At 48.1% G+C, this 26197-nt stretch overlaps 1 protein-coding gene across 1 annotated transcript; it reads right to left on the reverse strand.

The window, feature by feature from the left end:
• Positions 1-587: 587 nt before the first annotated feature.
• Positions 588-9367, reverse strand: Crygn (crystallin gamma N). The gene is made up of 4 exons (XM_048440134.3): positions 9085-9367; positions 6179-6427; positions 3975-4120; positions 588-758 (listed from the first exon to the last, which is right to left on the reverse strand). Exons 1-4 carry the CDS (start codon positions 9103-9105, stop codon positions 623-625), a joined length of 552 nt encoding a protein of 183 aa, XP_048296091.1. The 5' UTR covers positions 9106-9367; the 3' UTR covers positions 588-622.
• Positions 9368-26197: the final 16830 nt, after the last annotated feature.

Here is a 26197-nt window from a genome sequence, read left to right on the forward strand (position 1 = left end):
ACCTGGAGCCGCGCGAAGAAGGCGGAGAGATAACTTGCAGAGAGATACGTCATCTAGTGCCTCTGGACCCTGATAACTTCTTTCTGGTACCGGTTCCTTGCATTCCTGGGGCCTGATTTCGCCCCACCTTTCACCTGGCCCCTCCCCTCTGTCACTTGACACCCCCCCCTTCCTACATCAGCCCCGTCGCTCTACCCCCTTAGCCACGCCTCGCTCTTTCCCTGGCCCTCCTCTTTATCCCGCCTCTTCTCTTCTCCCCTTACCTACCTCCTCCAACCCATCCACCACCACCGCCCGGCCCCGCTCCTCTCTTCCTCGCAATCTCCCCCCACCCCGTTTCCCAGCCCCCCAACTGTCCGCCCCTTCTCTCGGGTGGGGTCCCAAGGCTGGCAAAAACACCCAGGCTGCGACCTGCTCTCTGGCGCCCTCTTGTGGTCCCGGGCCCTGAGGCCATCTGGCTAGGTTTTGAGAACCGAATGAGTTGGCCTCCTTTCTCCACCAGGCTTCCACCTGCCGAATTGGGGTCCCCAGCCGGTGAGTGACCCAGAAAACACTCCGACCGGCCAGCACTTCACTTTCAGGATCTTTATTGCCTCCGTAGGCCGCATGTCCCCAGCTGGGACTAGAAGAAGTTGAGCACCCTGCGGAGCGACTGCACACGCGCGCTCTGGGCCTCCCAGTCCGAGAAGCTGCGGAAGTCTCCCCTCTCCACCACGTACATGCGGCCGCGGTAGTTGGGCTCCTCGTAGAGGACCCACCTGAAGGCCAGGGAAGGGCGGGTCAGCGGGCGGGAGCCACTCGAGCAAGTCTCCCCGGTCCCGCCCCTCTGTTCTAGCTCCTCGCTGCGGTATAAGCATCAGTGGCTGATTCAGGCTTGGTGCTGGGGTGGGACAAGAAGGAGTCTTGCCCAGGAACTGACAAGGGTGGGAGTGACTCGGGGATGCCCTCTGCCCAGTCACCCTCCAAAGGGCTTTTTGCACACAGTACCCAGCTCGACAGGACTACTGACATAAACTGGGGACCATCTCCACTGTATATCCGCTTGGACAACAGCCGTGGTGGGGTCTATGCTCCAGTGCGAGTGAGCTGTGCTGCCTGCATTGTACAGAGGAGCTGTAACCGCCAGGACGTGAGGTCTGGCAAGGGCACCTTTCCGTTGACGGTGTGTGCACCAGACCTTGGTCGTTTACAGCCTAAGGGGGCTGTGGTGAAGGTGCACCAAGGGTCAGGGAATCGGGAAGATTGATGGAGAAGATCAGGAGGGTGGTCCCTATCTGAGAACATGCGTAAGGAAAAGCTTCTCATCAGAGCCTGGACCAGCCCTGCCCATCCTGTTACCGTCCCTGGGATAAGTGTAGGGCTGTGCGTGTGGGACCCAGGACAAAACGCCATGCGTACCCTCCCACTCGGGGGTCAGGTTAAGAGGCGGGGCTAGGGGAGCTTTAGAAAGTCGGGGAGGGGCCTCCAGGCCTGACTGCACCGAGAACTGGGAGAACTGGAATCACCGCGGTCAAGGGCCGGCTCTGCTTTTCACTTCAGTCTCAGCTCGGGCTCTCCCGCTCCCTCTTCCACCGCTGTAGAAAACAGCTTTTCTCTGAGCCACGGTGGTTTTCTGAAGCAGGGCTCCCCCGGGGCTGCTCAGTCTCTGAGATTCTTGAGACCCAGGGCACAGGACTACTCTTGACCTCGCTTTGCAGGAACCTCCCCCCAGTTTGTCTTGGCAGTTCTTGCTCCCTGCTCCCAAAGCACTCCGCCATTCATGGAGTTTTCTTGCCAGGAAACAGACTGGGAATCTGTGAGCCCTTTAGCCCAAGGTTCTGCCCGCAGATGAACTCAGAGGAGAGAGATCACTAATAGTCACACAGCCTGCTTCCCCAGCTGACCACTCCCAAGTCACCCTAGGCTCTTCCCTTCCTCATTCGACTCTCAGCTGATAAGGGACACAATCTGATAGTAAGAGAGAGAGAGAGAGAGAGAGAGAGAGAGAGAGAGAGAGAGAGAGCTAGTCTTGCCCTATTCTGTAGTATCCTGAGCCACCTTGGAGTTCTTGTGGATACTCCAAAAAGAAGAGGGACCTGGCCGGACATGACAGCTTATCCTCTGGTTCTTCACCTGCAACTCCTGGGGGAAAGCCCCCAGTGAAAGGGTTCTCTGGAGAGGTGGCTCAGTGGTTCAGAGCAGTGGCTTTTCTTCCAGAGGACCCAGGTCCAAGTCTCAGCTCCCATAGTTCACAACTGTAACTCCAGGTCCAGGGAATTCAATGTCTCCTTCAGACCTCTGTGATCACCAGGCATGCATATGGCTAAAAATACTTTTTAAAATTTAAAAAGGGGGAGCTCATGCCTGCTCAATCTGTTAGAATGTTGGGAGAATGTCCCCACTCTCCCCTCACGTGCCTTCTAGGACACAGATATGAGGGCTGGATCACTCCTAAACTGTAAACCAGAAGGAATGCTCTTGGTACACGGGAAGTGGTAAAGGGGGCCCTGTCTCACTGCCTGCCAGATCCCAGAGAGGGCTCCAGAGACCCAGGGTTTGTCATAAAAGAGTTAAGGTCAATGAAGACAAAAGACAGGCATACCTTGGATCCCAACACAGAGGCCCACTATCTTGGCCTCCATCTCCTGACCACGGAGTTGAAGATTAAAGATTGAAGATTATATGCCTCCACCTGGCTATGGTGGCACTCGCCTTTAATCCCAGGACTTGGGAGACAAAGGCAGGAAGACCTCTTGAGTTTGAGGCCAAAAGAGCGAGTTCCAGGACAGCCAGGGCTACACAGAGAAACCCTATCTTGGAAAAAAAAAATTCCACTCCAATCACAACCAGAGTTCATGCCTGCCTCCCCTCTCCCAGGATCCCCAGGGTTGGTAGGCAGATAATGGGTCCTAGGACAGCCTGCTCACAGAAGTATGCCTCTGGCTGCACGAGGCACAATTTAGCCTGCAAATTTTCCAAGGCAAGTAGTTTTGGACTCCTAGCCCTGGACTCCCAAGGTCAGGCATGTGGAAGAAATGACAACTCTTTGGACGAACTTTGTTTCCCTCAGTCTCTCTCTTGATCCCTTGGCCCTGATCCTGAGCCTTCCACAGGGATCAAGTTCCTCTACCAACAGCCCTATACAGGGATGCTCTCAGGTGGGGCTCCTCTGCTGGGGAAGAGGCTTGGGGAACTAGCTCGGAGTGGAAGGGGCTCCACCAGGCTGCAGTCCCAGCAGGAGCTCTGCTGTGGGAAGGATCTAGAGTTAACCACAATCTCAGTTTGTATTTCTATAAAACGGTAATGATGTCTCCAGAATGGGTGGGGACAACGGAAGAGGGTGTTCGGTGTTCATCCCCATCTGTGCGTGATACAGGCAGATTGCTCAGGCAAGGGCAGAAGGAAAGCCAGTGTGGTGTGCCTGTGTGTGTCCAGTGAGCAGTGTACAGCGAACTGCCCCACATGGCAAACTCTGGGCTCTGACAGCTGGTTTGGACTGGAGAAGACAGGCAGAATTTCAGCTACTCTTAGCCATCCTATGAATTTCCTGAAGCCCATGTCTCCAGCCAGTTGGTGTGGGTTTTTGCCACCAGGCAGAGATGCCTAGGTCTGGGGTCATCTGAGCTGGGCAGATGTACCCTCTCAGAGCAGGTGAGACTGCTGTGTGGCTTTGTATCCCCTAAGTGGGGTTCTCTTGACTGTAGTGACTCAAAGAAGTCAGGCGGTCAAGACATTCAGTCTTGTAGCAGAGATGGTCACAGTTTCCTATGTACTCTTTTCCCCTGCTCAGGTCTGGCACACCAGAAGGATGGTCTCAGGGAACCTCTAAGGCCCAGTGATCATCCTGAAAGTCAGAGGTGACAGTAGCTATTCATTGCTTGCCTGAAGCAGGTGAGGCAGATGAAGACCTGTGGATCAGGGGCACTCTGCCCACCCATGAAACCTGATGCCTACCCACCCTACCACGCCTGTCTGGCAGCCCTGGCTGTACTCACGCTCCATCCCCATACACCTTGATGGCGTTGACACAGCTCTTGGTCCAGCCCCGGCTCTGCAGGAAGGGGCAGTCTTCCACGAACTCCAGGCACTGGCCTGTGAAGTTGCAGCCCTCGAAGATGTCTATGCGGAAATGTTCTCCATGCTCCAGGGCCCAGGCAGGTGGGGAAGGAAAAAGGAATATTCCAAGTCTCTCCTCCCCGTGCACGGGCGGGAAGGAATATGAAATGGCTCCCAGCCCTGGCTGGACCGGGGATCCAGCGAGTACTCCCCATCCCATACACACATACATACACACACACACACACACACACACACACACACACACACACACTGGTGTTCTTCCATGAGATGGGAGGAAGGGTTCTATTACTCTAAAAACCTAAGCACTGAACTGGTCCAATCCCCACTTTTTACAACTGAGGACCCAAGGTCTAGTGAGGGAAAGGCTGTCTAGATGCCAGCACATTAAGAGCAGTACTATGGGTCACTGGCTCCCTGCAGGCATTCCACTTGGGGGATTCATGTCCCAGCTTTGGCTTAACCACCCTCGGTTTCAGGCCACAGGCAGGCCTTCAAACAATAATATTTTAGAAGTGTAATAGAACCCTTTATGAAAACACTTAGGCAAGACATCTAAAACAATGACTCCCATTCGCGGAGGTCCCTGCTGGCTTCATAACTCACTAGCACCACTACATACATCTCCCTGTGTGATCCCCCACCCCACTGGGACGGCTCTAACAAGAACAGCCTTCGGAAGATGTCTTGTGTATTTTTCATATAAACAGCATTATGCAGGATCCAGAGCCAACCATTCTAATGCTTCTTTCCAAATGCCCACATCCTGGCAGAGACACTAGGAAAGCATTCTTTCAGCAGACTGTGCCAGAGCCCAGCTGATTCTGGAGCTGATGTAGAAAAGAAAGGGGCCCCATGCTGAGTGGCACCTATCCAGATTCCTCAGATGCGCTGGTGAGGCATCCAGGATGCCCTGGCAGACGGACACACTGATGAGAGCTGTACACATTGGTCCCCAGAATCACCCGTTTCCCACCCAAAGACAACAATCAGAGCAGGTCTCATACCTGTGACCCTAGGGCCCCCCCTCCTCAATCCCTCTCTGTAGGAAACTTCAGAGAAACTAGACAGAAAGGGGTTTTTTTTTCCTCTAGGGGGAGCAATGCGCCTCATTTGCTCTCCCTACACACTTCAGGCCACAACTGTGCAAAGCAACCATCTGTGCAGCTCAAGAACCCTGTCCCCTCAGATTTCTTTCTGGTCCCTCTGGCTCTTCGGCCGCCGTTATTCATTCCAAGTTTGAAGCGTTGAAGGCTGGCATAATGCTACAAGGAAACCAGTGTGGGTAGGTGATAATGCTCAGAACAGCCTTGTGTATGTATGTGTTCATGCACACCAGAGTACACACAGGCACATGTATGAGCATGTGTGTTTGGAAGTCAGAGGGCAATATTGGGTATCTTCCCCAATGAGTCGCCACCTCACACCTCACTAAGAACTCTTGTTACTGTGTTGTGTGTGTATGTGTACAAGCGTGTGTGAATATCAGGCGATAATGTAGAGTTTGTGCTCTCCTCTACCCTGGCGTATGTTTGGGAGACCACGTTAAGTCTTTTACACCTTATCCATTATGTCCTCCAATTGATTAATTAACTAATTAATTAATTTAGAAAGAGTCTTCACTGAACCAAAAGCTTCTAAATTTGGCTAGACTAATTGATCAGCAAACCTCAGCGATTTGACTGGCTCCACCTCCCCAGTGCTGGGGTTACAAGTGAACCATCACATCTGTTTGTTGTTGGTGGTGTTGTTGTTTTTACAGGTTCTGTGCAGCAGACACTTTACAAGCCGAGCCATCTATCTCCCCAATCTTTCCTTTCACTTTTGATGACTGCAGCCCTGTTCAGTGACAATCCAAACACATTCCCAGCCTTTGAAGTTTAGCTGCATGCTTGACTCAAAAATTTAAAAGGATTCCTTGACAGCTCCAAGGGGCTCTTGTGTTCTGTCTCCTACCCTCTTGGTCCTCACAGCATCTCATGCTCCCATCAGTTTGGACAGGGTTCTCTCAATTTTAAAGTTTTATTGTCGGGAGGTGCCCATGCTTCTGATTAAATGCCAGGGTGACCTTCCTCTGCTTGAGCTGGAAGCTCCCAGCCCCTAGGTGGAGAAGCTCACTCACCATGCCCACAGGACGACAGGAGCCCATGTGGTCGTTGTGACCATTCCAGCGGAAGAACTCAGGATAGTCGCCATGCTCCAGGATGAACTGTTGGCCTCGGAAGTCAGGATGATCGAAGCAGACCCAGGCTCCACTCTCCACACGGATGGAGTTCACTCGGTTCATAAAGCCTCGGTCCTGGAAGTTGTCACAGTCCCCAAAGACCTCCAGCTTCCGCCCTGTGAAGTGCTTGCCCTCATAGAGAGTGATCTGGAACAGCCAGTTGAGACCTAGGGGTCAGGGTCCCATCTGACTGTTGGGGAATGTTATTTTCAGCTGTGTGACTTTGTTTACACTGGATTTCTTTAACGCTGTGAAGCTGTGTTACTGTGCCTGTCTAAAACATCTGATGCTCTTAAGAAGAGATGAACGGCCAATAGCGAGGCAGGAGCAAGGATAGGAGGGGCTAGCAGAGAGTATAAATAGAAGGGGGTGGAGCAAGAGAACAAGGAGAGGAGGACATCAGGGGCAGCCACCCAGGCAGTCATGGAGTAAAAGTAAAGAAAGGTATACAGAAATGAGAAAGAGGGGGCTGGAGAGATGGCTCAGTGTTTAAGAGCATTGCCTGCTCTTCCAAAGGTCCTGAGTTCAATTCCCAACAACCACATGGTGGCTCACAACCATCTGTAATGAGGTCTGGTGCCCTCTTCTGGCCCGCAGGCATACACACAGACAGAATATTGTATACATAATAAATAAATAAATATTTTAAAAAAAGAAATGAGAAAGACAAAAGCCCAAGAAGCAAAAGGTGGACAAAATAATTTAAGATAAGACAAGCTGGACAGAAACAAGCCAAGCTAAGGCTGGGCATTCATAACTAAGAATAAAACCTCTGTGTGTGATTTATTTGGGAGCTGGGTGGCTGGCCCCCAAAAAAGCCGAAAACAAGTAAAACATCACACAACATCTGATCTACACACACACACATACACACACATATGTACTCAGCATTTGTTTGTTATATGTAACACTCATAAGAGCATTAAAGGACATGTTTTTAAGGCATAAACGTCATGTAGAAACAGTCATCATAATTCATCATTGATTAAAAAGTGTTGTTCCTAATGCTGAAATTCCAACCATTCACTCTTTGGGGTCTGAAGAACTGTGGTCTCAGAAAGACTCTGGGCAGGGGCTTCTCTGACTCTGGGCCCCAAATCCTCAGTGCATCCCTTCTCACAGCAGTAGATGCCTGGCACTATCTGCTGATGGAGCAGAGAGAGAGTGATCAGTCACCAGCCGCTGATGCTAGACACATGGTCCGGCTGTCTGGGGACAGGAGTGTCCCGTTTGTCTAGGAGCCCACTTGAAATCAGGCTGTGGCTGTGGCTGTATTTGTTTGTTGTTATCTAGAACACCCACGATTGCATTAAAGGAAGTACTGTTTAAAAGCCTGAATGTCATGTAGAAGAAGTCACCATAACTCACCATTTATTTTTCGGAGTAGTTTCGAATACCGGAACCTCCTTAACTGGAGAGGGGGATTTGTGGAGGGCAGAGCAGGTTTTCAGGAGAGGGCTAAATGCCACTTAACTCCCTGCCTTTTCTCCCCCACCCCACCGTCTTTGTTTTTGTTTGGTTTTGTTTTTGAGACAGGGTCCTAATTATCCCAGACTAGCCTTGAACTTATTATGTAGCTAGGGACAACCTACACCTTCCAACCCTTCTGCCTCCACTCCCTGAGTGCTAAGAGTACAGCCTACTCACCCATGCCTGGTTTGTGCAGGGTTGGGGATGGAACCCAGGGCTTTGTGTGTGTTAGACAAGTGCTCAACCAACTCAGCTGGGGACTCAGAGCTTTCTCTTTCTCTTTCTCTTTCTCGGGGACCCTCCTCTGAGTAATAGGCAGGTGTCAGACTTGGGATTTTATGAACCTCTTGGCAATTCAGACACGGTGTCCCATAATAACAGACAACCAGTTAATAACGCTGTCAGGATGTCATTGTTCCAAACTAAACAGGTGCAGCAACCATAGCCTGCAAATTCACTTCTCTCCGTAGCAAATTCACTCAATAACTCTTTGGGACTCTAGAACTACGTCTCAGAGGGACTCTGTAGGAATATAGTCACATCACCCAGAAACTGTGGGCGCTCCAGCTTCACTGTTTCCGCCTTCTCCAAAGGAAGAAGGCAAGTCCCTGTCGCTGGAGTTAAGGTGTTTGTGGGAGTGGATGTTGGTGAGCCGGGTGTGTGTGTGTGGGGGGGGAACACTGTTTTGGGGTTTCTCCCTTTCCTGCTCTGCCAAGCTGGTACTGTTTGTTACTGAAGCACACCCCAGTCTCTGAGGACAGATCAATGGCGTCCACCACGGACATGCGTGCTGGGCGCCTCTGGAGGTCAAAGGGTTCCTGGGTCAGCCAGGACCTGGTCCTTAGAGGGCAAGGGATAATCACAGTGGTAGGTAGGTCTGGTTAGGGCCTCTGGGACATTCTGGGAGATCTCAGCATTCAAAGGATTTGGAGGTTCCCCTCAATCCCCACACTCTCAGAGAACCAGCCTCAAGTCAAGTGGGGAGCTGAGCCCCCGCTCCCAGAATTCCCCCAAGTCACATGGGGGAGAGAAAATCCCGAGGGGCGAAGGTCACATTTTGGCCTCCTTGTAGTGAAGAAAATACTTCAGGAGATCCTCGAACACAAGGGCTATGCTGCTCGTGACTTGGGGCGTGCCATAAAAGAGGGGTGGGGAGAGGGCGACCTTCCTAGTCCACAAACTCGGGACACGCCCTCAGTCAACAGGGGAGGTCACTCCATCTCATTAAGAAACAAAGCCAACTTTACTTGACTCTGTCAGACCCAAAGAGATCTGGGATCAGTCTGCACCCTCCCCTACGCTCGGGGGTCCCCGAGGCCGCTGGCCGCACTCACCTTCCCGGAGCGCTGCGCCATGGTGTGTGACTGGTCGCAGTGGGACCCGGTATATACTCTGTGGCGCCTGCTGGCTCAGCGCCGCCCGGGACAAAAGATTTGCTTGGCCCGGCGTGCGCGCGTTAGTGCTGTCGGGCGTGCTAAGCCGGCGCCATGACCCACCCGCGAGCCAGTGTCACACACAAGTGACCTAGTCCTCAATGCCTCTGGATCCGACTCCTCCTGCCCAGCCCACCACGCCTCGCTGAGTCAGGGTCTCAGCACCAGGGCTTGGGAGGCTCCCCTCAACCCCTCGTTCTGCCTCCCAGAGCAGTGGCTCAGTGCCCCTGACCAGCAACGTTTGCCTTTCTCACCTGGTTGCAGGCCAACACGGTATCGCCTTTTTATTTTTACTTATTTATTTAGTTTTCTGGATAATGGGTGGAGTCCTAGCTTCCCAAGCTCAGCTGGGGGAGTGGGGGTGGGAAACAGTAGCCATGCAGACCTCTTGGCCTGGTGCTGGGCTGTGGGCTTCCAAACTGCTCCCTCCTGAACCTACTCCTTTTGTTTTCTCCCCCTGAAGATCCCAGGTGACACCTGCCTTGACCCCTGCTGCCTGCAATTGGGGACCTACAGTACTTTGAGTACCCTGAGCCCTAGCTATAGACCACCCTGGATGCCATGGATCTATTTACAGAGAGATATACACACCACTGACAGGCCCACAGGTGTTTGGAGTATATTGAAGTCTCAAGAGTAAACACACAAACTGCTGGGAACTGAACTGGTGACCCTGTGGACAGGCTGAGATCAAAGGAGAGAGAAGCTCCAGGGGCCTGAAGAGGTCCTAATGAGCCCAAGGGGACTCTGGGAACACTTGTGGGCCGCTCTGCTCCCAGGAGGGTAATGGGCACTTTCTCTAATACTGTAACAACAGGGGACAGGGGCGGGGCCCAGGGAATCCTAGGGCAGAGAAGGTCTCTTGCTTTGCCCTGGGAGGTTACTCAAGGCAGACAGGGAGTCACACATCACCCTTGACACCAGCTCACACTTTCCCCGAGGACCCCCTATTGCCTTCACCAGTATCCACACTCTGAAGCACTCCTCAATGTGTTTGTTTCTCTCTTCTGGTCTTGAAGGCATAAAATTAGAACAGTATTCTTCCAATCTAGAAAAAGTAGTGTGTGAGTGGGGGGGGGTGAGTGTGTGGAGTGTATGCGTGTGTGGGAGTGTGTGGGAGTGTATGCGTGTGTGTGGGAGTATGTGGGGAAGTGAGTGTGTGGGAGTGTAGGCATGTGTGTGAGTAGGAGGAATGAGTGTGTGGGAGTGTATGTATGTGTGTGTGTGAGTGTGCATGTGTGTGAGTGTGGGGGGAGTGAGTGTGTGGGAGTGTATGCATGTATGTGGGAGTGTGTGGGAGTGTGAGGGGAGTGAGTGTGGGGGAATGTATGCGTGTGTGGGAGTGTGTGTGAATGTATGCATGTGTGTGTGAGTGGGGGGAGTGAGTGTGTGTGAGTGTATGAGTATGTGAGTGTGTTGAGTGTATGTGTGTATGTGTGGAGGGAGTGAATGCGTGGGAGTGTGTGTGTGTGTGTGTGTGTGTGTGTGTGTGAAGGGTAGTCTCTTGCCTTCCACCTTGTTTGGTTAAATAGAGTCCCTTGCTGCTGGCTTAACAACTTTTGGGAACTCTCCTGACTCTGCCTCCTCTCTGCCTGTGGGAGGGCTGGGGTTATAGATGCTCCACTTGCTCAGTGTGGATTTGAACACTAAGATATCACCCCACTCCCTGGTAGCAAGGAAAATGATCTAACCTGTCAAATCCTCATGCCTTCACGGTATATTAGTCAGGATTCTCTAGAAGACAGAGTATAGATAGATAGACAGATGATAGATAGATAGATAGATAGACAGACAGACAGACAGACAGAGGATTTCTCAGACTGTTCGGGTAGTTCAACAATGGAGAGTCTGAGTTCACGAGGCTAATGCCTCAAAAGTCCCCATCTAGGACTGAAGACCTGGAGGATTCCCACGAAGACACCGACCTTCAGTACACCCTCGAAAACCAAGGAAGCCCGGTTCTGATGTTGGCAGCCATAGTAGCAACAGGGTAGATGAATCCCAAAACAGGAAAGATGAACTCATTTAAGAGTCTGAGCCAAGGGGCTGGAGAGATGGCTCAGAGGGTAAGAGCAAAGACAGGCAAGCAAAGCCTGGCCCCTGGGCGTCCTTACAGCCAGGCCACCTCTGAAAGATGCCGCCCACAACCACTGGAAGGTACCACCCACATTTGGGTGGGTCTTCCCATTTCACTTAATAAATCAGAAACTCCCTCACAGGTCTTGCCCAGGTGGCTCTAGATCCTATCAAATGGGACAGTCAATATCAACCATTAAGTACCACACACACAAAGAGCTTTGTCCTGAACCATCTCGCTAGCCCAGAAGTTTTATACTAAGCATTAACCCAGATGGTAAAATTACTATTTTTCTTCTCCTATACATGAATCTGGCATTTGCAATTGGGAGTCGAGTGACAACAAAGGTTAGACCATTTTCCTATGACACCAGAGAGTGGGTTGGTACCTTCCTCAATGTTTAAAAATAGGCCTGGTCAGCGAGAGAAGAATCCTGGCTGGGGTAGACTAGCAAGAGGCTTATTTAACCCATTAAAAACATTTGCAGCCGAGGCTATAGCTTGCTCAGTGGTGGAAAACTAGCTTCCCATGTACAAGGCCCTGGGTTCAGTCTCTTTCTTCCTACTGTCTGCCAGTCCAGATGTAGAACCCTCTGCTGCCTCTCCAGCACCATACCTGCTGGCATGCCACCATGCTTCCCACCATGATAGTGAACCAAACTTCTGAACTGTCAGCCAGCCCCTATTAAACGTTTTCCGTTTTAAAGTGGTGGAGGTCATGATGTCTCTTCCCAGCAGAAGAGGAGACCTAACTAAGGCAGGATGTGTGTTCACCACATGCATGTAGAAGCCCGAGGAGGTCAGAAGAGAACGTTGGGTAACCATGTGGGTCCTGGGAATAGAACTGAGACCCTCTCAAAGCTCATAAGCATTGAGCCATCTCCACGGGCCTGCTGGTATCCTCTTGTGTAAACGCGTTCTTCTGCAGGCCCAAACAGCCTCTGAGAGGAAAGTAGGGTTTTGTTTCTGCTAGTGAATAATGGCACATACCTGATGCTGTAATCATGTTCTCCTCTTCCTCATTTCCCTGGGGCTCCATCTGCTCTTTGATGCTGCACGACAGCCCCCAGATAATTTTCCTGTCTTCACAGCTTGCTCTTTCTACAGTTCAGATAGTTAGGCTATTGTAGATAATTTGCAATTCAGGCTGGCTATTTTTTTTTTCTGAGACAGGATCTCACGTAGCCCTGATTGACTTCATCAAATTTGCTGTGACGCAGAGGATGATCTTGAACTCCTGATATTCCTGCCTCTACTGTTAGAGTACTGTGATCACAGGTCTGCATCACCACACCAGACCAGGCTGGCTTCTTTTACTAATATGTATTTAACATGCATGTAAGGAACATGCATTAAGTAACAATCAATTGAGGTTATATGTAGTGAGTCTTTCTCTATCCCACGAGTCAGTCAGCTCCTAAATAACTACACGAAGACTTATTGTTGGGGGGCTGGAGAGATGGCTCAGTGGTTAAGAGCACTGCCTGCTCTTCCAGAGGTCCTGAGTTCAATTCCCAGCAACCACATGGTGGCTCACAACCATCTGTAATGAGCTCTTTCGCCCTCTTCTGGCGTGCAGGTACACATGGAGGCAGAATGTTGCATACATAATAATAAATAAATAAGATTTTAAAAAAGACTTATTATTAATTATGAAACCTCAGCCAATAGCTTAGGCTTGTTTCTAAGTAGCTCTTATAACTTAAATTAACCCATTTCTATTAATTGTGTGCTGCCACGTGGCTCATGACTTGTTACATCGTTTCTACATGTCATGCTTCCTTTGTATCTGGCTGACAATGCTACCTTCTTCTTTCCAGCATCCTCTCTGCCCTGAAAATCCTGTCTAGCTATTGGCCATTCAGCTTTTTATTAAACCAATCACAGTGACATATCTTCACAGTGTATAAAAAATTATTCTACAACATTTTCTCATTTTTGTCTAAATAAAAAGGAAAGGTTTTAATTATAACATAGTAAAGCTGTATACAATAAGAACAGTTATTAGGTAAGAATTATATTTACAAAGTTCAATCCATTCACATTTGGCATATTTGGAGAAGATGCTCCATTATTTATTGATGAGTTTAAAGCTCTCTACCTAATTTACCTTCTATCATAACTAAGGAAAATCTATAACTATAACTACATAGTCTTCAACTTTATCAAAGACCCCAGAAAGATATAATATTGCCTGAGTAAACAGGAAGTAGTACAGTGAAAGCCACTTCCAAAACTTTAGAAATGACAGACATCTGGCTGTCTGGACAGTTACCTAAGCTTCCTCGGCAACACTGGGACATTCAAACCATACTATAGACCTAGAATATCTGGCAGACATTTTTATGAAGCAGGAATTTTGAAGGGATGTCCCACCTTATCGTGACAAAGTTAAACTTGCATCTTACTTGTCCAGTTTTTATAGCATACGTCAGCAGTGAAGGCAAGAGCAGTTTTACCACACTGAAAGCAAACTCCATATGGGCGTTCTTTGATGCCCCCCATCCTTTTATGAAGTAAATTAGTGCTGCCAGGAGATGACATGTCTCACTGTCATAAAGTTTTATGCTATTAGAACGTTTTAAATGCCATATTCTGTAGATCTTTGAAGTGTTTGAAGATCACCTATCTATCTAAACTATATCTCTGTTTGACCTTAAAAACATACCTAACATGACTACATATTTGATCATTATAGGTGGCTAATTACTAACCTGTATTTCTTTATTTTCCTAAGTCGTTGGTAATAATAACTTTCAAGTACTAGAAATTTACATTATATTGTTAAATGAGCTGCGTAGGTATAATACCTCAAACAAGAGTAGCAACATGAGCATCATGTTCCAACAAAATAACCTTAAATTTGTACCAATATACAAAATTCCATGCCTATGGAAAATATTTGTGACTAGTGGTTGTCTAAAAGTAGATTTAACAATCTACCTTTTTATCTCATAATTTCTACATTATATCCCTCCTTTTTCTCTTCAGAAAGAGATCCCTGAGTCAAATCTCCTTTTTGTTTAGTATCCTCCCTGACCATAACCAATAGCAATTTGTAACATCCATAACCCATTGAATGACCAAAAACCATCTACCCCATCTCTTGGGAATGTGAGTGTTGTGTTCTGTAGACTGCTTCTTGTTGGTTTGGGACACTTACATCTTTGGGGGACCCTGAATAAATTAGGATAATGGTCAAGTCCCGGCTGGAATAGTCTCTGAGGCTGGGCCATCTCAGTCAGCAGCTTGAAGCTGTTCTGGATGTAGAACTCTGAGGAAACTGCAACAGAGGCACTCTTGAGAGGCTGGATCACCTAGGTTACCCATTTTCACTGGTATCTGGTCCCCTTGCTCTGAAAATACAGAAACTTTCAAAGGTAACATACATATCTCTATTAACACAAGTACTGAATATGTGTTGTGCACAAGACAGCCAAAGATTTTTTTTTGTTCTTTGTTTGAGCAGGTAAAATACATGTCACCTATCTTGTAGGTTTTCTAGGTTTATTTCTTTATGTCCATAGCCAGGACTTTCAGGGGATCCTCTCTGATCAAATCTGGTCTCTATCCACCTTGAATGAATCCACAGCCTTTTGTTTTCTGTGTGGAAACAGAAACATAACTTCTTCCCCAATGTAACATATTTTTTGATGTAAGAGAGTCTTATGTATTTCTGTTGCTTTCATTGGCTAATTAATAAAGAAACTGCTTGGCCTGATAGGTCAGAACATAGGTGGGTGGAGTAGACAGAACAGAATGCTGGGAAGAAGGGAAGTGAGGTAGTCGCCATGACTCTCCTCTTCGAGACAGCCACAGGTTAGAATCCTCCCGGTAAGCCACCACCTCGTGGTGCTACACAGATTATTAGAAATGGGTTAATCAAGATGTGAGAGTTAGCCAATAAGAGGCTGAAACTAATGGGCCAAGCACTGTTTAAAAGAATACAGTTTCCGTGTAACTATTTTGGATAAAGCTAGCCGGGAGCCAGGTGGCGGGAAACAGCCTGCTGTTCTTTTTACATTTTTTTACTTCCATTTTGATGTTACGACATTTTTAATATATATAGATTGTTTTAATTTAGTAGTTTTTGTAACCCAGTGTCTCTCAACAGCTATTGTTTGCTTGATAACAATCAAAAGATTTAAAGTGAATACAACGCCACATAGGATCTAGATTCCTTGTGTATTTCCTATTTCTGTGTGCCTTTTTCTAAACTTTACTTTTGTCTTTAAAATCAGGAAGCAGTTTGGAGAAAACTACATCTACATTCCCAAAATGATTGTTTTTAAATGTTTGTTTTTATTTAAAAAGGGTTGGGTATAAATCATTAATGGTCACAGTCAATATCTTTTTTTTTTAAAAAAAGGGAGAAGTGATATAGAGATGAATACTTTTCATTGATATGGATCTTGATCTATTGATACAAATTTAAGGTCAATTTTGTTATATGTGTTTCTGTTCTTGTTTAAGGTATTATGTTTAGACAGCTCATTTAAAAATGTAATATATAATTAAAAATTGCAAATTGATAGGTAGTCATTTATAATAGTCAAACTTGTAGTCATGTTAGTTAGGTTTTCTACATATATAGAGATATATTTCAGTGAGATAGATAATCTTCAACACTTCAAAGACCTACAGAATATGGCATTTAAAATGTTTTAAGAACTTAGACTTTTCTCAACAGTGAGACATGTCTGCTCCTGGCAATACCAATTACTTCAAGAGAAAGATAGGCATTGAAGAATCTCCCTTTGGAGTTTGCTAGCCATTTGGATGAGAAACTGCTCTTGCCTGGACCACTTGGTGATATGCTGTATAAACTGTACATGCAGGGCCCACAGAAAACTGACTGCTGAACTTTCCAAAAGATGGAATGGTTCTTCAGGGTTCCTACTTCACAAAATAACTGCATTCTGCAGGACACAAAATAAAGCAACTGATGAACTTTGCCAGTACAAGGCAGAACAGATCTTCAAATTTCCTCCTTCATGGAAAAGTCTGCCAGAAACTCTATAGGCCTGTAGTCAGAATATGCACTAATGTTGCAGAAGAACTTTGGGTGACTGTCCAGGCAGTGAGATGCCTCTGTCACCTCCAGAGCTTTGGAAGTTGCTTATAATGAACTTCCTGTTTACTTAGGAAATATTATACCCTTCTGGGGTCTTTGATGGAGTTGAAGACAGATTGTTATATTTTTCCATAGTTATAATAAAGGATAAATTAAATATGAAACTTTAGACTCACAAAGATAGGATAGATGATAATTTTCTTTAATTTTCCAAATGTAAATGGACTAAATATTGTAACTATAATAATCTTGCTTGATAACTGTTTTGTTATATGTAATTTTACTATGTTAAAGTTAAAACCTTCCTTTTTTATTTAAGCAATAAAGGGGAGATGATGTGGGATTCTCCTCTGTATGTTGTGAATATGTTTTACTACCATTGGTCAATAAACTATTTTAGCCAATAGCTTAGTAGAGTAAAGCCAGGCAGGAAATCTGAACAGAGATATATAGAGAGAGAATAGACAGATTCAAAGAGATGCATGTAGCTGCCGAAGAAGATAGATGTCAGAATTTGCCAGTGGGCCACAGCTTCATGGTGATACACAGATTAATAGAAATGGGTCAATTTAAGATGTAAGAGCTAGCTAGAAATATGCCTAAGCTCTTGGCCAAGAGGTATTGTAATTAATATAATTTCGGGTCTGGGTGACTGGGAAATGAACAAGCAGTCTCCGCCTACATTTTTCCTTCTTTTTCTTAAGCTTATGCACATTGTTAAACACACTGTAACCTGTTTAGAGGTTTGTTTTTGTTTTTGTTTTCCCCCATCTGAACCTGCTTTAAAGCATATCTGTAGCCTTTTCTGTCTGCAGGATCAAAACCTAAAACGGAAGCACAGCTCAGTTCATGGTGCACAGGTGGTTGAAACCTGCAGGCTGCTGCTGAGAGACATGTCTCTGTACTGCTGCATTCATGAGAACTGCAGGACTAGGAAGCTATGTTTGGCTCTGCTTTTGTGTTTAGAAGCTTGGTAAAGCTTTTTTAGGCCTCGTGTAGAAATATGTGCCTGGATATTGGATGCCATGTGTAGCAAGTCTTTCCCTGTCCTGCTAGCCAGCTCCCAAATTACAACATGGAGACTTATTGTTAATTATGAAAGCTCAGTTGATAGTTTAGGTTTGTTTCTAACTAGCTCTTTTTTTTTTCATTTTATTTATTTGGTTTTTTGAGACAGGGTTTCTCTGTAGCTTTAGGGCCTGTCCTGGAACTAGCTCTATAGACCAGACTGGCTTCTAATTCACAGAGATCCTCTGGCCTCTTCCTCCCAAGTGCTGGGATTAAAGGCCTGCGCCACCACTACCTGGCTCTAACTAGCTCTTATAACTTAAACCAACCCATTTCTACTAATTACATGCTGCCATGTGGCTCATGGCTTGTTACTTCATACCCTACATGTTATGCTTCCTCTGTATCTGGCTGTATCTTCTTCTTCCCAGCATCCTCTCTGCCCTGAAAATCCTGGCTAGCTATTGGCCATTCAGCTTTTTATTAAACCAACAACATATCTTCACAGTATACAGAAGGATTATTCCACAACAATTGCCATGTGTGGGGCTGGAGAGCTGGCTCAGTGGCTAAGAGCATGTACTGTCCCCAGTGCCCACATCAGGAAGCTCACAACCGCCTGTAACTTCAGCTCCAGATGATCTGATACCCCTCTGACCCTGCCAACAAGTAATAAGGATTAAAATTAAAAAATAAAATGGCTTAAGAAGATTATCCTGTCTTTTGGCTTAGTGGTGCGTTTCTCTTTAGCACAGAACAACATTCCATTATTTGTCTGTGTCTTGCTTCTTAGTGCAGCCTGTGCCGCTGTAATACGATACCCCAGTGTGGGTAATTTATTAAAACAAAGAGCAGAGATTTGTATGTTGGAGTTCTGGAGGCTCCCAGCAGGCTCAGGGCAGAATGGCAGCCTGGGCCTGGGGGTTTTGGAGCGCAAGCCCAGTAGGGCAGCAGCAACTGGGGGCCTTCTTTGAGTTAACGGAGGCCGGCGGGAATGAAGGAAGAGTGCAAAGGACAAGGTTACTTAGTGTGGGCTCAGGGGCTTCCAGCCCAGGGATCTATCCCATGATCCTAAGGGCCCAGCCCGGGCATTTCCGCCTACAGGCCATCAGGGCATGGATACACGAATGAACGAAGGAACAAACACAGGCAGACATTTCCAAGCCCCGCATTCAGGACGGCGCTCTAGAAGGCCAGCCAGTTTGAGATAGCTGGGAGTGGTGCTGTTGACTCCCTTCCACAGTCAGCCGAGAGTCCCACAATTCCTGCTCCGCCCTATTCTAAGACAGGAAGATGAGCTCAAGTCTTTCTCCAAGGTTAGGGGTCAGGGATCTGCAGAAATGAACATAAGATCTATCAGGGGAGGAAAGTCTGAACTGCGATGTTGGAGGGCCAGGGTTATCCTTCATATACGGCAGGGTTTGGAAATGACAGGTGCTGAAGCCTGCCCCCTCGTGGTGATCTCAGTAACTACATCCTAGGGAAATTACTGAGCACAATAATTATTGGCTACAGCCTGTGTCCAATGGAGTCTTTCCCTCCTTTCCTTGCCCCTCCCTCCCTCTCTGTCTTTCTCTTAAAACAAGGTCTCACCACGTAGCCCTGGCTGGCTAGAACTCCCTATGTAGAACAAACTTAGCCAGCCTAAGGCTGTGGTTCTCAATCTTCCTAATGCTGAGACTCTCAATTACTCATGTTGTGGTGACCTCCAAACATAAACTTATTTTCGTTGCTACTTCATAACTGTATTTTGCTACTATTATTAATTGTAATGTAAATACCTCTGTTTTCCGATGGTCTCAGGTGACCTCTGTGAAAGGGCTGTTTGTTTCCCAAAGGGTCATGACCCCCAGGTTAAGAACCACTGAATGTGTTGGGGGGGAGGGGTTCCTTGTCGATTACTTCTTATTTCTGTCTCTCTAAGGAACACATGCAGACATCTTGGGCTTTAATTTACGAGTAAGGCACAGATTTGGAGGTCAGCCTGTGAGTCATTATCAGATGAGGAAGTGTAAGCTTAGATGAAGCAGAGGGAACTGAAGAGGCAAGATCTAAAACAAGAGCATGAATGGAGAAAGCTGTCTTCCTAACACAGCAGAACGCTGGAGTGGCGAGAGCTATAATTAACTGCAGAGGCAGAGGCAGAGGCGGGAGTTTTGTATCCAAACCCTCACTCCCCTGCTTGCTTGCCACGTGCCCCTGAGCACGGTGGCAGTCTGTGCCTCATTCTCCACACCTGTAGCATGGAGATCACAGTCCACAGCTCATAGGACCAGTGAGCAAATCACTAAGTGTGACTTAAGTCCTGGTCGATGCCTGGCTGCCGCAGGGAACACCGTAGAACCTGAGGTGGTGGCTCACGCCTTTAACTCAGCACTTGGGAGGCAGAGGCTCTTCACAGGCTCCAGCTTCACTGAAAGAAAGACTTGGTCTCAAAAAATAAGAACCATGAAGGAAGACACTTGATGTCAACCCTGGTCTCTGCACAGGTACTCACAGGTAAACACAGATGTGCAGGCACACACACACACACACGCACACACACACACACACACACACACACACACACGATGTGCAACTTTCACTAGCACCCACACCAAAACTGAAATGGTACCATTCAACAAGAACTTCCCATTAATCCCTCCTGCAGCGCATGTGCGCATGCACACACACACACACACACACACACACACACACACACACCCCTCCCCTTTTTTTCTTTTTGAGATAGGGTTTCTCTGTGTAGCCCTGGCTGTCCTGGAACTCTCTCTGTAGACCAGATTGGCCTCGAACTCAAGAGATCAGTCTGCCTCTGCCTCTCCAGTGCTGGGATTAAAGGTGTGCACCACCACCACCTGGCTTGAGACTGGTTTATTTCAGAGAATACAGTGTCTTCCAGACTCATCGATGTCAATTTTCTTCTTTTTGAAGAAGATCAATATTCCACATATATAGATATCACATTCTTCATTCATGTCATTGAGGAAAGCCACGGCAGGAGCTCGAGGCAGAAGATCCCCAGAGGAACGCTACTTACTGGCCTGTTTGCACGCTTGCTCCCCTTCAGCCATCCTTCCACAGCCCCGCCCATCTGCCGAGGAGTAGTGCCGCCCATAGTGGGCTGGGCCTTATCCCTCTATTAGCAATCGAGAAAATGTTTCATCCACATGGCTATAGGCCGGGGACAGTTCCTCAGGTGAGGGTCCCTCTTCCCAGGTGCCTCAAGTTGACAACCACTGCCAGCGGCTCCCAGGTCTGAGTCCTGGGAAACCGGGTGCTGTGTGAACACGCATGTGTGGATCATCTCAGGGACCCCCCACAGCTGTCGAGCATCCAGCAAGAGTAAGAGCAAAATAGAACTATTTGGCACCCCCAGACTGTCACTAAATGCATCAGAAAAAGAAATGCACGAAGCGAGGCCAGATGGAAGGAGTGGGATCTGAGAGACAATAGCTCAGACAGTGATAAAATATGCTGCTTACAACTGGCTGCTGACAGTCTTAAAAAAGCAAAACAAAACAAAAAGCGTGTTCTTATAAAAAGAAAAATTAAAACTATGGAGTCTAATAAACAGCAGAGAAAAGTCTTCTTTAGTATGTGGTGTCGTGGGGGTGTCAAACCCAAGGCTTTGTGTGTGCAAATGTTCCCCACTGGAACATCCCCAGCCTCTGAGATAACTCCATTTCTAAACACACAGTTAAAAGTGGAGGACAGAAATCCGAGGGTTACCACAGCAAGGACTGGATTCCAAAAGTTCGCAGGAAAGGAGGAGACTTTATCGATGTCTTCCTCAGTCAAATGGAAAGTAAGGGAGAGGAAACAGTGAAGCAAAGCAAGCAAACAGAAAGATCAGGGCCCATGAGCAGCACCGCGGGAAAAGGAGCCTGCTGCCAGGCCCGGCCACCTGTGGTGGATGGAACAAGAGGGGTCCCCACAGGTTCATAGGTTTCAATGCTTGGTCCCCAGGTGTTAGAACTGTTTGGGAAGGATTAGGGGGTGTGACCTTGTTGGAGGAGGCTACTGGGGGTTTTGAAGTTTCAAAAGCCCACACCAGTCCCAGTTAGCTCTGACTCGTGGTTGTGGATCAGGAGTTGAGCTCTCAGCCACTGCTCCAGCGCCACGCTTGCCTGCCTGCCGTGGCCATGCTCCCCACTATGATGGTCATGGACTCTAGCTAAGCCTCTGAAACTGGAAGCCCCAAAGAAACACCTTCTTTCATAAATTTCCTTGGTCATGGTGTCTTATCGCAGCAATAGAAAAGTAACTAAGACACCACTTGAATTTGATCTCTGGGACCTACACGGTGGAAGGGAGAACCAGCTTTGGGTCTTCTAACCTCCACAGGAGTACTATAGCTGCATAATCCCCCAAACAGACAAAACAAGCAAACGAAGATGCAATAAAAAGATAAATAAAATGTGTTATTTGATGTAGCTACAAATATTTTCCATCCCGCTGGTCCCCTGGACTGGGTTTTCTCAGCCTGCTTCTAAAATGACCACTCTGAGGCTTAACTATTAATTACATACTCTTTGGCCTATTAGTTCAGGCTTCTTATTAACTAACTCTTACATCTTAAATTAACCCATTTTTATTAATCTAATGTATTGCCACGAGGCTGTGTCTTACTGGTAATGTTCTGGTATCCTTCTCCTTTGGGGGCCACAAGGCATCTCCTTGACTCCGCCTACTCTCTCTATCTCTGTTCAGATTTCCTGCCTGGCTTTACTCTGCTAAGCCACTGGCCAAAACAATTTTATTAATCAACCAATAAAAGCAACACATATACAGAAGGCATCCCACATTAATCTGAGACAGAGTCTCACCGTGTAGCCTGGGCTGACCCGGGATTTACTACATAGACCAGGCTGGCCTCAAACTCATAGAGATGCTTGCCTCTGCCTCCCAAGTGCTGAGATTAGAGGTATGCATCACTAAGGCTGGCAGAAAAAGATGAGAAACTTTGGAAGGCTTTGGCCACCAGACAGGGGTGGGGTGGGGTGGAGAGTGCAGAGCACAGCCAGAGATGGGTTCTGCACGCTGCTTCCCAGGCTGAGGACTCTCAGGATCCCAGGACCAGCTCCCCATACCCAACTTCTTCTTCCTCTTCCCTTCTTCCTTGTCCCATCTCTCCTCTCTTCCTTCTCCCACTCTTCCTGTCTCAGCACCAGTCAGGGAGCATGGGGGATGGTGAGAATTCACTGTATGGCTTCTTCACTCCATCCTTCCCAAGAGGGAAGCTTTGGCCTTCCTCTTGCTGGTTAGCAGATTTGTTGACATAAGGGATTCCTCTGGCCACTCAGGGGTAGGGTTGGTGTCAGACAGCTCTGGGCCACACCCTGTGTTTGTTCTTGCCGTGTCTCCAGAGCCACTGACCCCTGGAAAGGGATCTGGGGTCATCCTGACATGCCGAGATTCCTGTCCTATTGGGAGTCACCCAGTCCCAGGCTCAGCTGCCTGGGAAGGGGCCTAAAAATGCTCACCCATGGGTCCACAGTGAGGTTCTACAGAAGGCAGGAAGGAGTAAGACCCGGCGGTGATTATGTGCAAAGGAAACATGTGTGGGGATGGGGCTCTGCAGGTGCAGGCGCCATTCAATCCACCCTGGGAAAGCCCAGGGTGAGTTTTACAGGAGGGCTATTTAGGGTAGCTCTGCATCTGAGAAAGCAACTCTCGGATCTGCCTCCCCAGGCTCAGGACTTAGCTGTAGGTCCGGGATGAAGAAGCAGGAAACTGTCAGGCCTGGGGAAGGTGCCAGAAGTGGGGGGAAGAAGGGGACCAGCATGGGTGATGCAGGCCTGCATCGTCTGTCTACTTCACCATGGGAGCAGACTCAGAACATAGTCGTGGTCACGTACTCTGAGGGTGGGGTTTTGGCCCCTGCTGTCACAAAGCCACCCTCGGGGCCTGTGAAGTCCCAAATAAAGAGTTGAGTTTTATAATAAAAGCTGCCAGCAAGTTTCTGAAAAGTAACCCAGGTGGCCATTGTCATCATGGCCCTCAAGTTCCAGGTATTATCTAAGCTAAGCCAGTGGGAGACTAACAGGTATTATTTACTGTGAGACCTCCAAAGGATGAAGCTCAAGGCCAGCTGGGAACAGGAAGAGCTGCGGGGCTTGTTTATGTTCCTCTGTAATTCCCCAAATGGGGGAGCAGGGAGCCTAGAATGCAAGAAGGTCTCCACCCAACAGGTCAACATTCCCTTCGATGTTTGTGAATGGGAGCTGGAGCTTCAGAGTACCCCTTGAATTTATCATAAAGATGCTTTAGGTCCACAAGTGGCTGTGATATCAAGGATCCCACGTGGGGTCATCCCCAGGGTGTGTACAGCCTGAGCAAATGTTTGTCTTGCAGGACCACAATCTATAAGAACAGTTTGAGCCAGCATAACAGCATCACCTTGGTGGCTCAGTCTTGGATGACCTAGATCCTGGTCAATGGATGGTTTGCCAGCGCATCCTCCTTGAATGAGCTGAAGGGCCCACTGAATCCTGTAGGAGGTACAAGTACCCAGACTCCTCGGGGCAGTGTCAGTGCTCACCACCCAGCTATGTGTGGGTGAGGATCAGAGAATGCTCACAAGAACCCAGTTCAGCTCAGGGCACCCACCCAGTAGCACCACCTGCCCCAGTCCATCCAACAGAGGGGAACATAGAAGTTGCCCAGTGTTGGGGGGATTGAGCAGTGTGTGGAGGTGAGGTCCTGGTTTCTGTGGCACAGGCACAGCACCTGACCCTAGGCAGAACTCACTCTGAAGTCAAAATGCAGCACAGCCGGGCCCCAGAGGGGCAAAGCCAGGGCTGCAGCATCATGGCAGGCAGCAGAGCTGACCAAGGTGTCCTTGGGCACTGACACTATGTAGGAGAAGGCACCAGGAGAGTTGTCATGCCCAGCTGGGCCTGACCACGTTCCTCTGCGGTCTTGGCATCGGGGAAGAATATGGGATTTTGAATCAAAACTAGGTTACAGCAAATGCTCCCCCACTGAACATGGAAGACACTTGCTAGGCGAGAAAGCCTACCTTCATCAGAGCAGACTGGTGGGAGCAAGAGGGACACTGGCCTGAACTCTTCTGCCAGGGCTATATGAGCCCACAGAAAGAGGCATGGTGCAGGAGAATTATCTGTATTCTGTCAATCAGGTATTTTAATAAAACACTGATTGGCCAGGCAGAAAGTATAGGTGGGAATACCAGACAGGAAGTAGAGGTGATGCAATGAGAACAGGAGAATTCTGGGACACAGAAAGCTTCCTCTGCCACTCCTGCCCAGATCACTGATGAAGCAACATGTGAGCTGACAGCTGAAAAAGGTACCAAGCCATATGCCTAATGTAGATAAGGAAAATGGGGTAATATATGTTATAAGAGCTAATAAGTAGCCAAAGCTAAGGGCCAATCAATTTATAATCTTATGGAGTCTTGTGTGTGATTTTCCTTAGAACTTGCTGGCTGTGGGGTACCATGCAGGACAGAAACCCCAACAAGCCGGCCCTTCATGTTACAGAAGCATACATGGGGGAAAGAGAGAGAGAGAGAGAGAGAGAGAGAGAGAGAGAGAGACAGAGACAGAGACAGAGAGAGAGAGCACGCTTCTGCTTTGGGGCTGGGATGCTGGAAGGTAAGCAGGAGAACAAGATGTAGCCCACCCACCGCCCTCTTAGAACTGCCATCTTCAGACAGAGAGCCGCCCCTCCCCTCCCCAGCCTCAGGGAAGGCGGCAGAGCACCCAGGGCTGGACATCCCAGCCCCTGGCTCCCTTCTGCTACAGGGTGGTTGAGGGCACAACCTGTCTCTGTGGAGGGGATGATTTGTTTGTACATGGGATGACAGCAGAGGGATTGCCCTACAGTGAATGCTGGGTCTTGGTACCCCTTTCCTCCTCTTCCTCCTCCTGCTCCTTCTTCCATCTTTTCCCTCTTCCTCTTTCTCTCCTTCCTCCTCCTTCCTTCTTTTTTTTTTTTTGGAGGTGGAGGAGGTTTTCTCTGTGTAACAGTCCTGGCTGTCCTGGAACTCGCTTTGAGAACCAGGCTGGCCTCAAACTCACAGATCCTGCTGCCTCTGCCTCCAAGTGCTCGGATTAAAGGTGTGCACCACCACCCCCCAGAGGGACTTCTCTTCAGATCACCTTCTACCCCAAACCTGGAGAAGGAATCAGGAAGGAGAAGAACATGAAACACAGAGCCCAGTGCCACAGTCAGCAGCTGCCACTGGAGAATTCAGGGCTGAGCCTCTGGCAGCCCCATTGGGCTTGGCTGGCCTGTCTCCAGCCTGCCAGTTAAAGAGAAAGTAGTAATAAAGCAGAGAGAAAGGAGAGCCTGAGGAGACACAAAGGGTCCAGTGACTTCCCTGAGTCCAATTCTGGGTACAACAGGCTGAAATGAAGCGTTACATGGATGTGCATCACTAAGCAGTCCTGGTCCAGTATGGTCCCATCAGTTGTCAATCACCGACCCATCATTGTCTTCCTCTGGGCTCTCAAGCACGGTGGTTCCACAGGTTGTTAGAACTGTTGATATCTCTTCCTGGGAGGTGAGTTCCTTCTCTGGCTGCACCCAGCTCTCAGCCTTTCCTTTACCCAGGATTGGGCTTCTGGAGAATATTTTACTTAGGGGAAATCACTTGGCTAGTTTGGAACTTGTTATCCTAGACCAGGTTAGCCTTGAACCCATGAATCTGCTTGCCTCTGTCTCTCACTAGCTGGGATGAAAAGACTAGCTAGAAATGTTAAACTTTAAAGGTTCATTGTCTCAAGTTTGGTAGCAGAAGAAAAGTGCACAAAGTGTGTTTATCTCCTCTCCTTCCAGGGCGATGACTCCACACTTTCTGTGGCAAAATTAGGGTGCTGGGTAGTTGCA

Source organism: Myodes glareolus, chromosome 6 (genome assembly GCF_982192425.1).
Source record: "Myodes glareolus chromosome 6, mMyoGla1.1, whole genome shotgun sequence".
Classification (NCBI taxonomy): Eukaryota; Metazoa; Chordata; class Mammalia; order Rodentia; family Cricetidae; genus Myodes; species Myodes glareolus.

Coding starts and splice junctions, on each gene's coding strand:
- Crygn (XM_048440134.3), bottom strand. CDS start 9,105: ATGGCGCAGCGCTCCGGGAAG. Junction 6,428..9,084: donor TGGCGCAGCGCTCCGGGAAG/GTGAGTGCGGCC, acceptor TGGCTGTTCCAG/ATCACTCTCTATGAGGGCAA. Junction 759..3,974: donor AAGGTGTATGGGGATGGAGC/GTGAGTACAGCC, acceptor CCTGGCCTTCAG/GTGGGTCCTCTACGAGGAGC.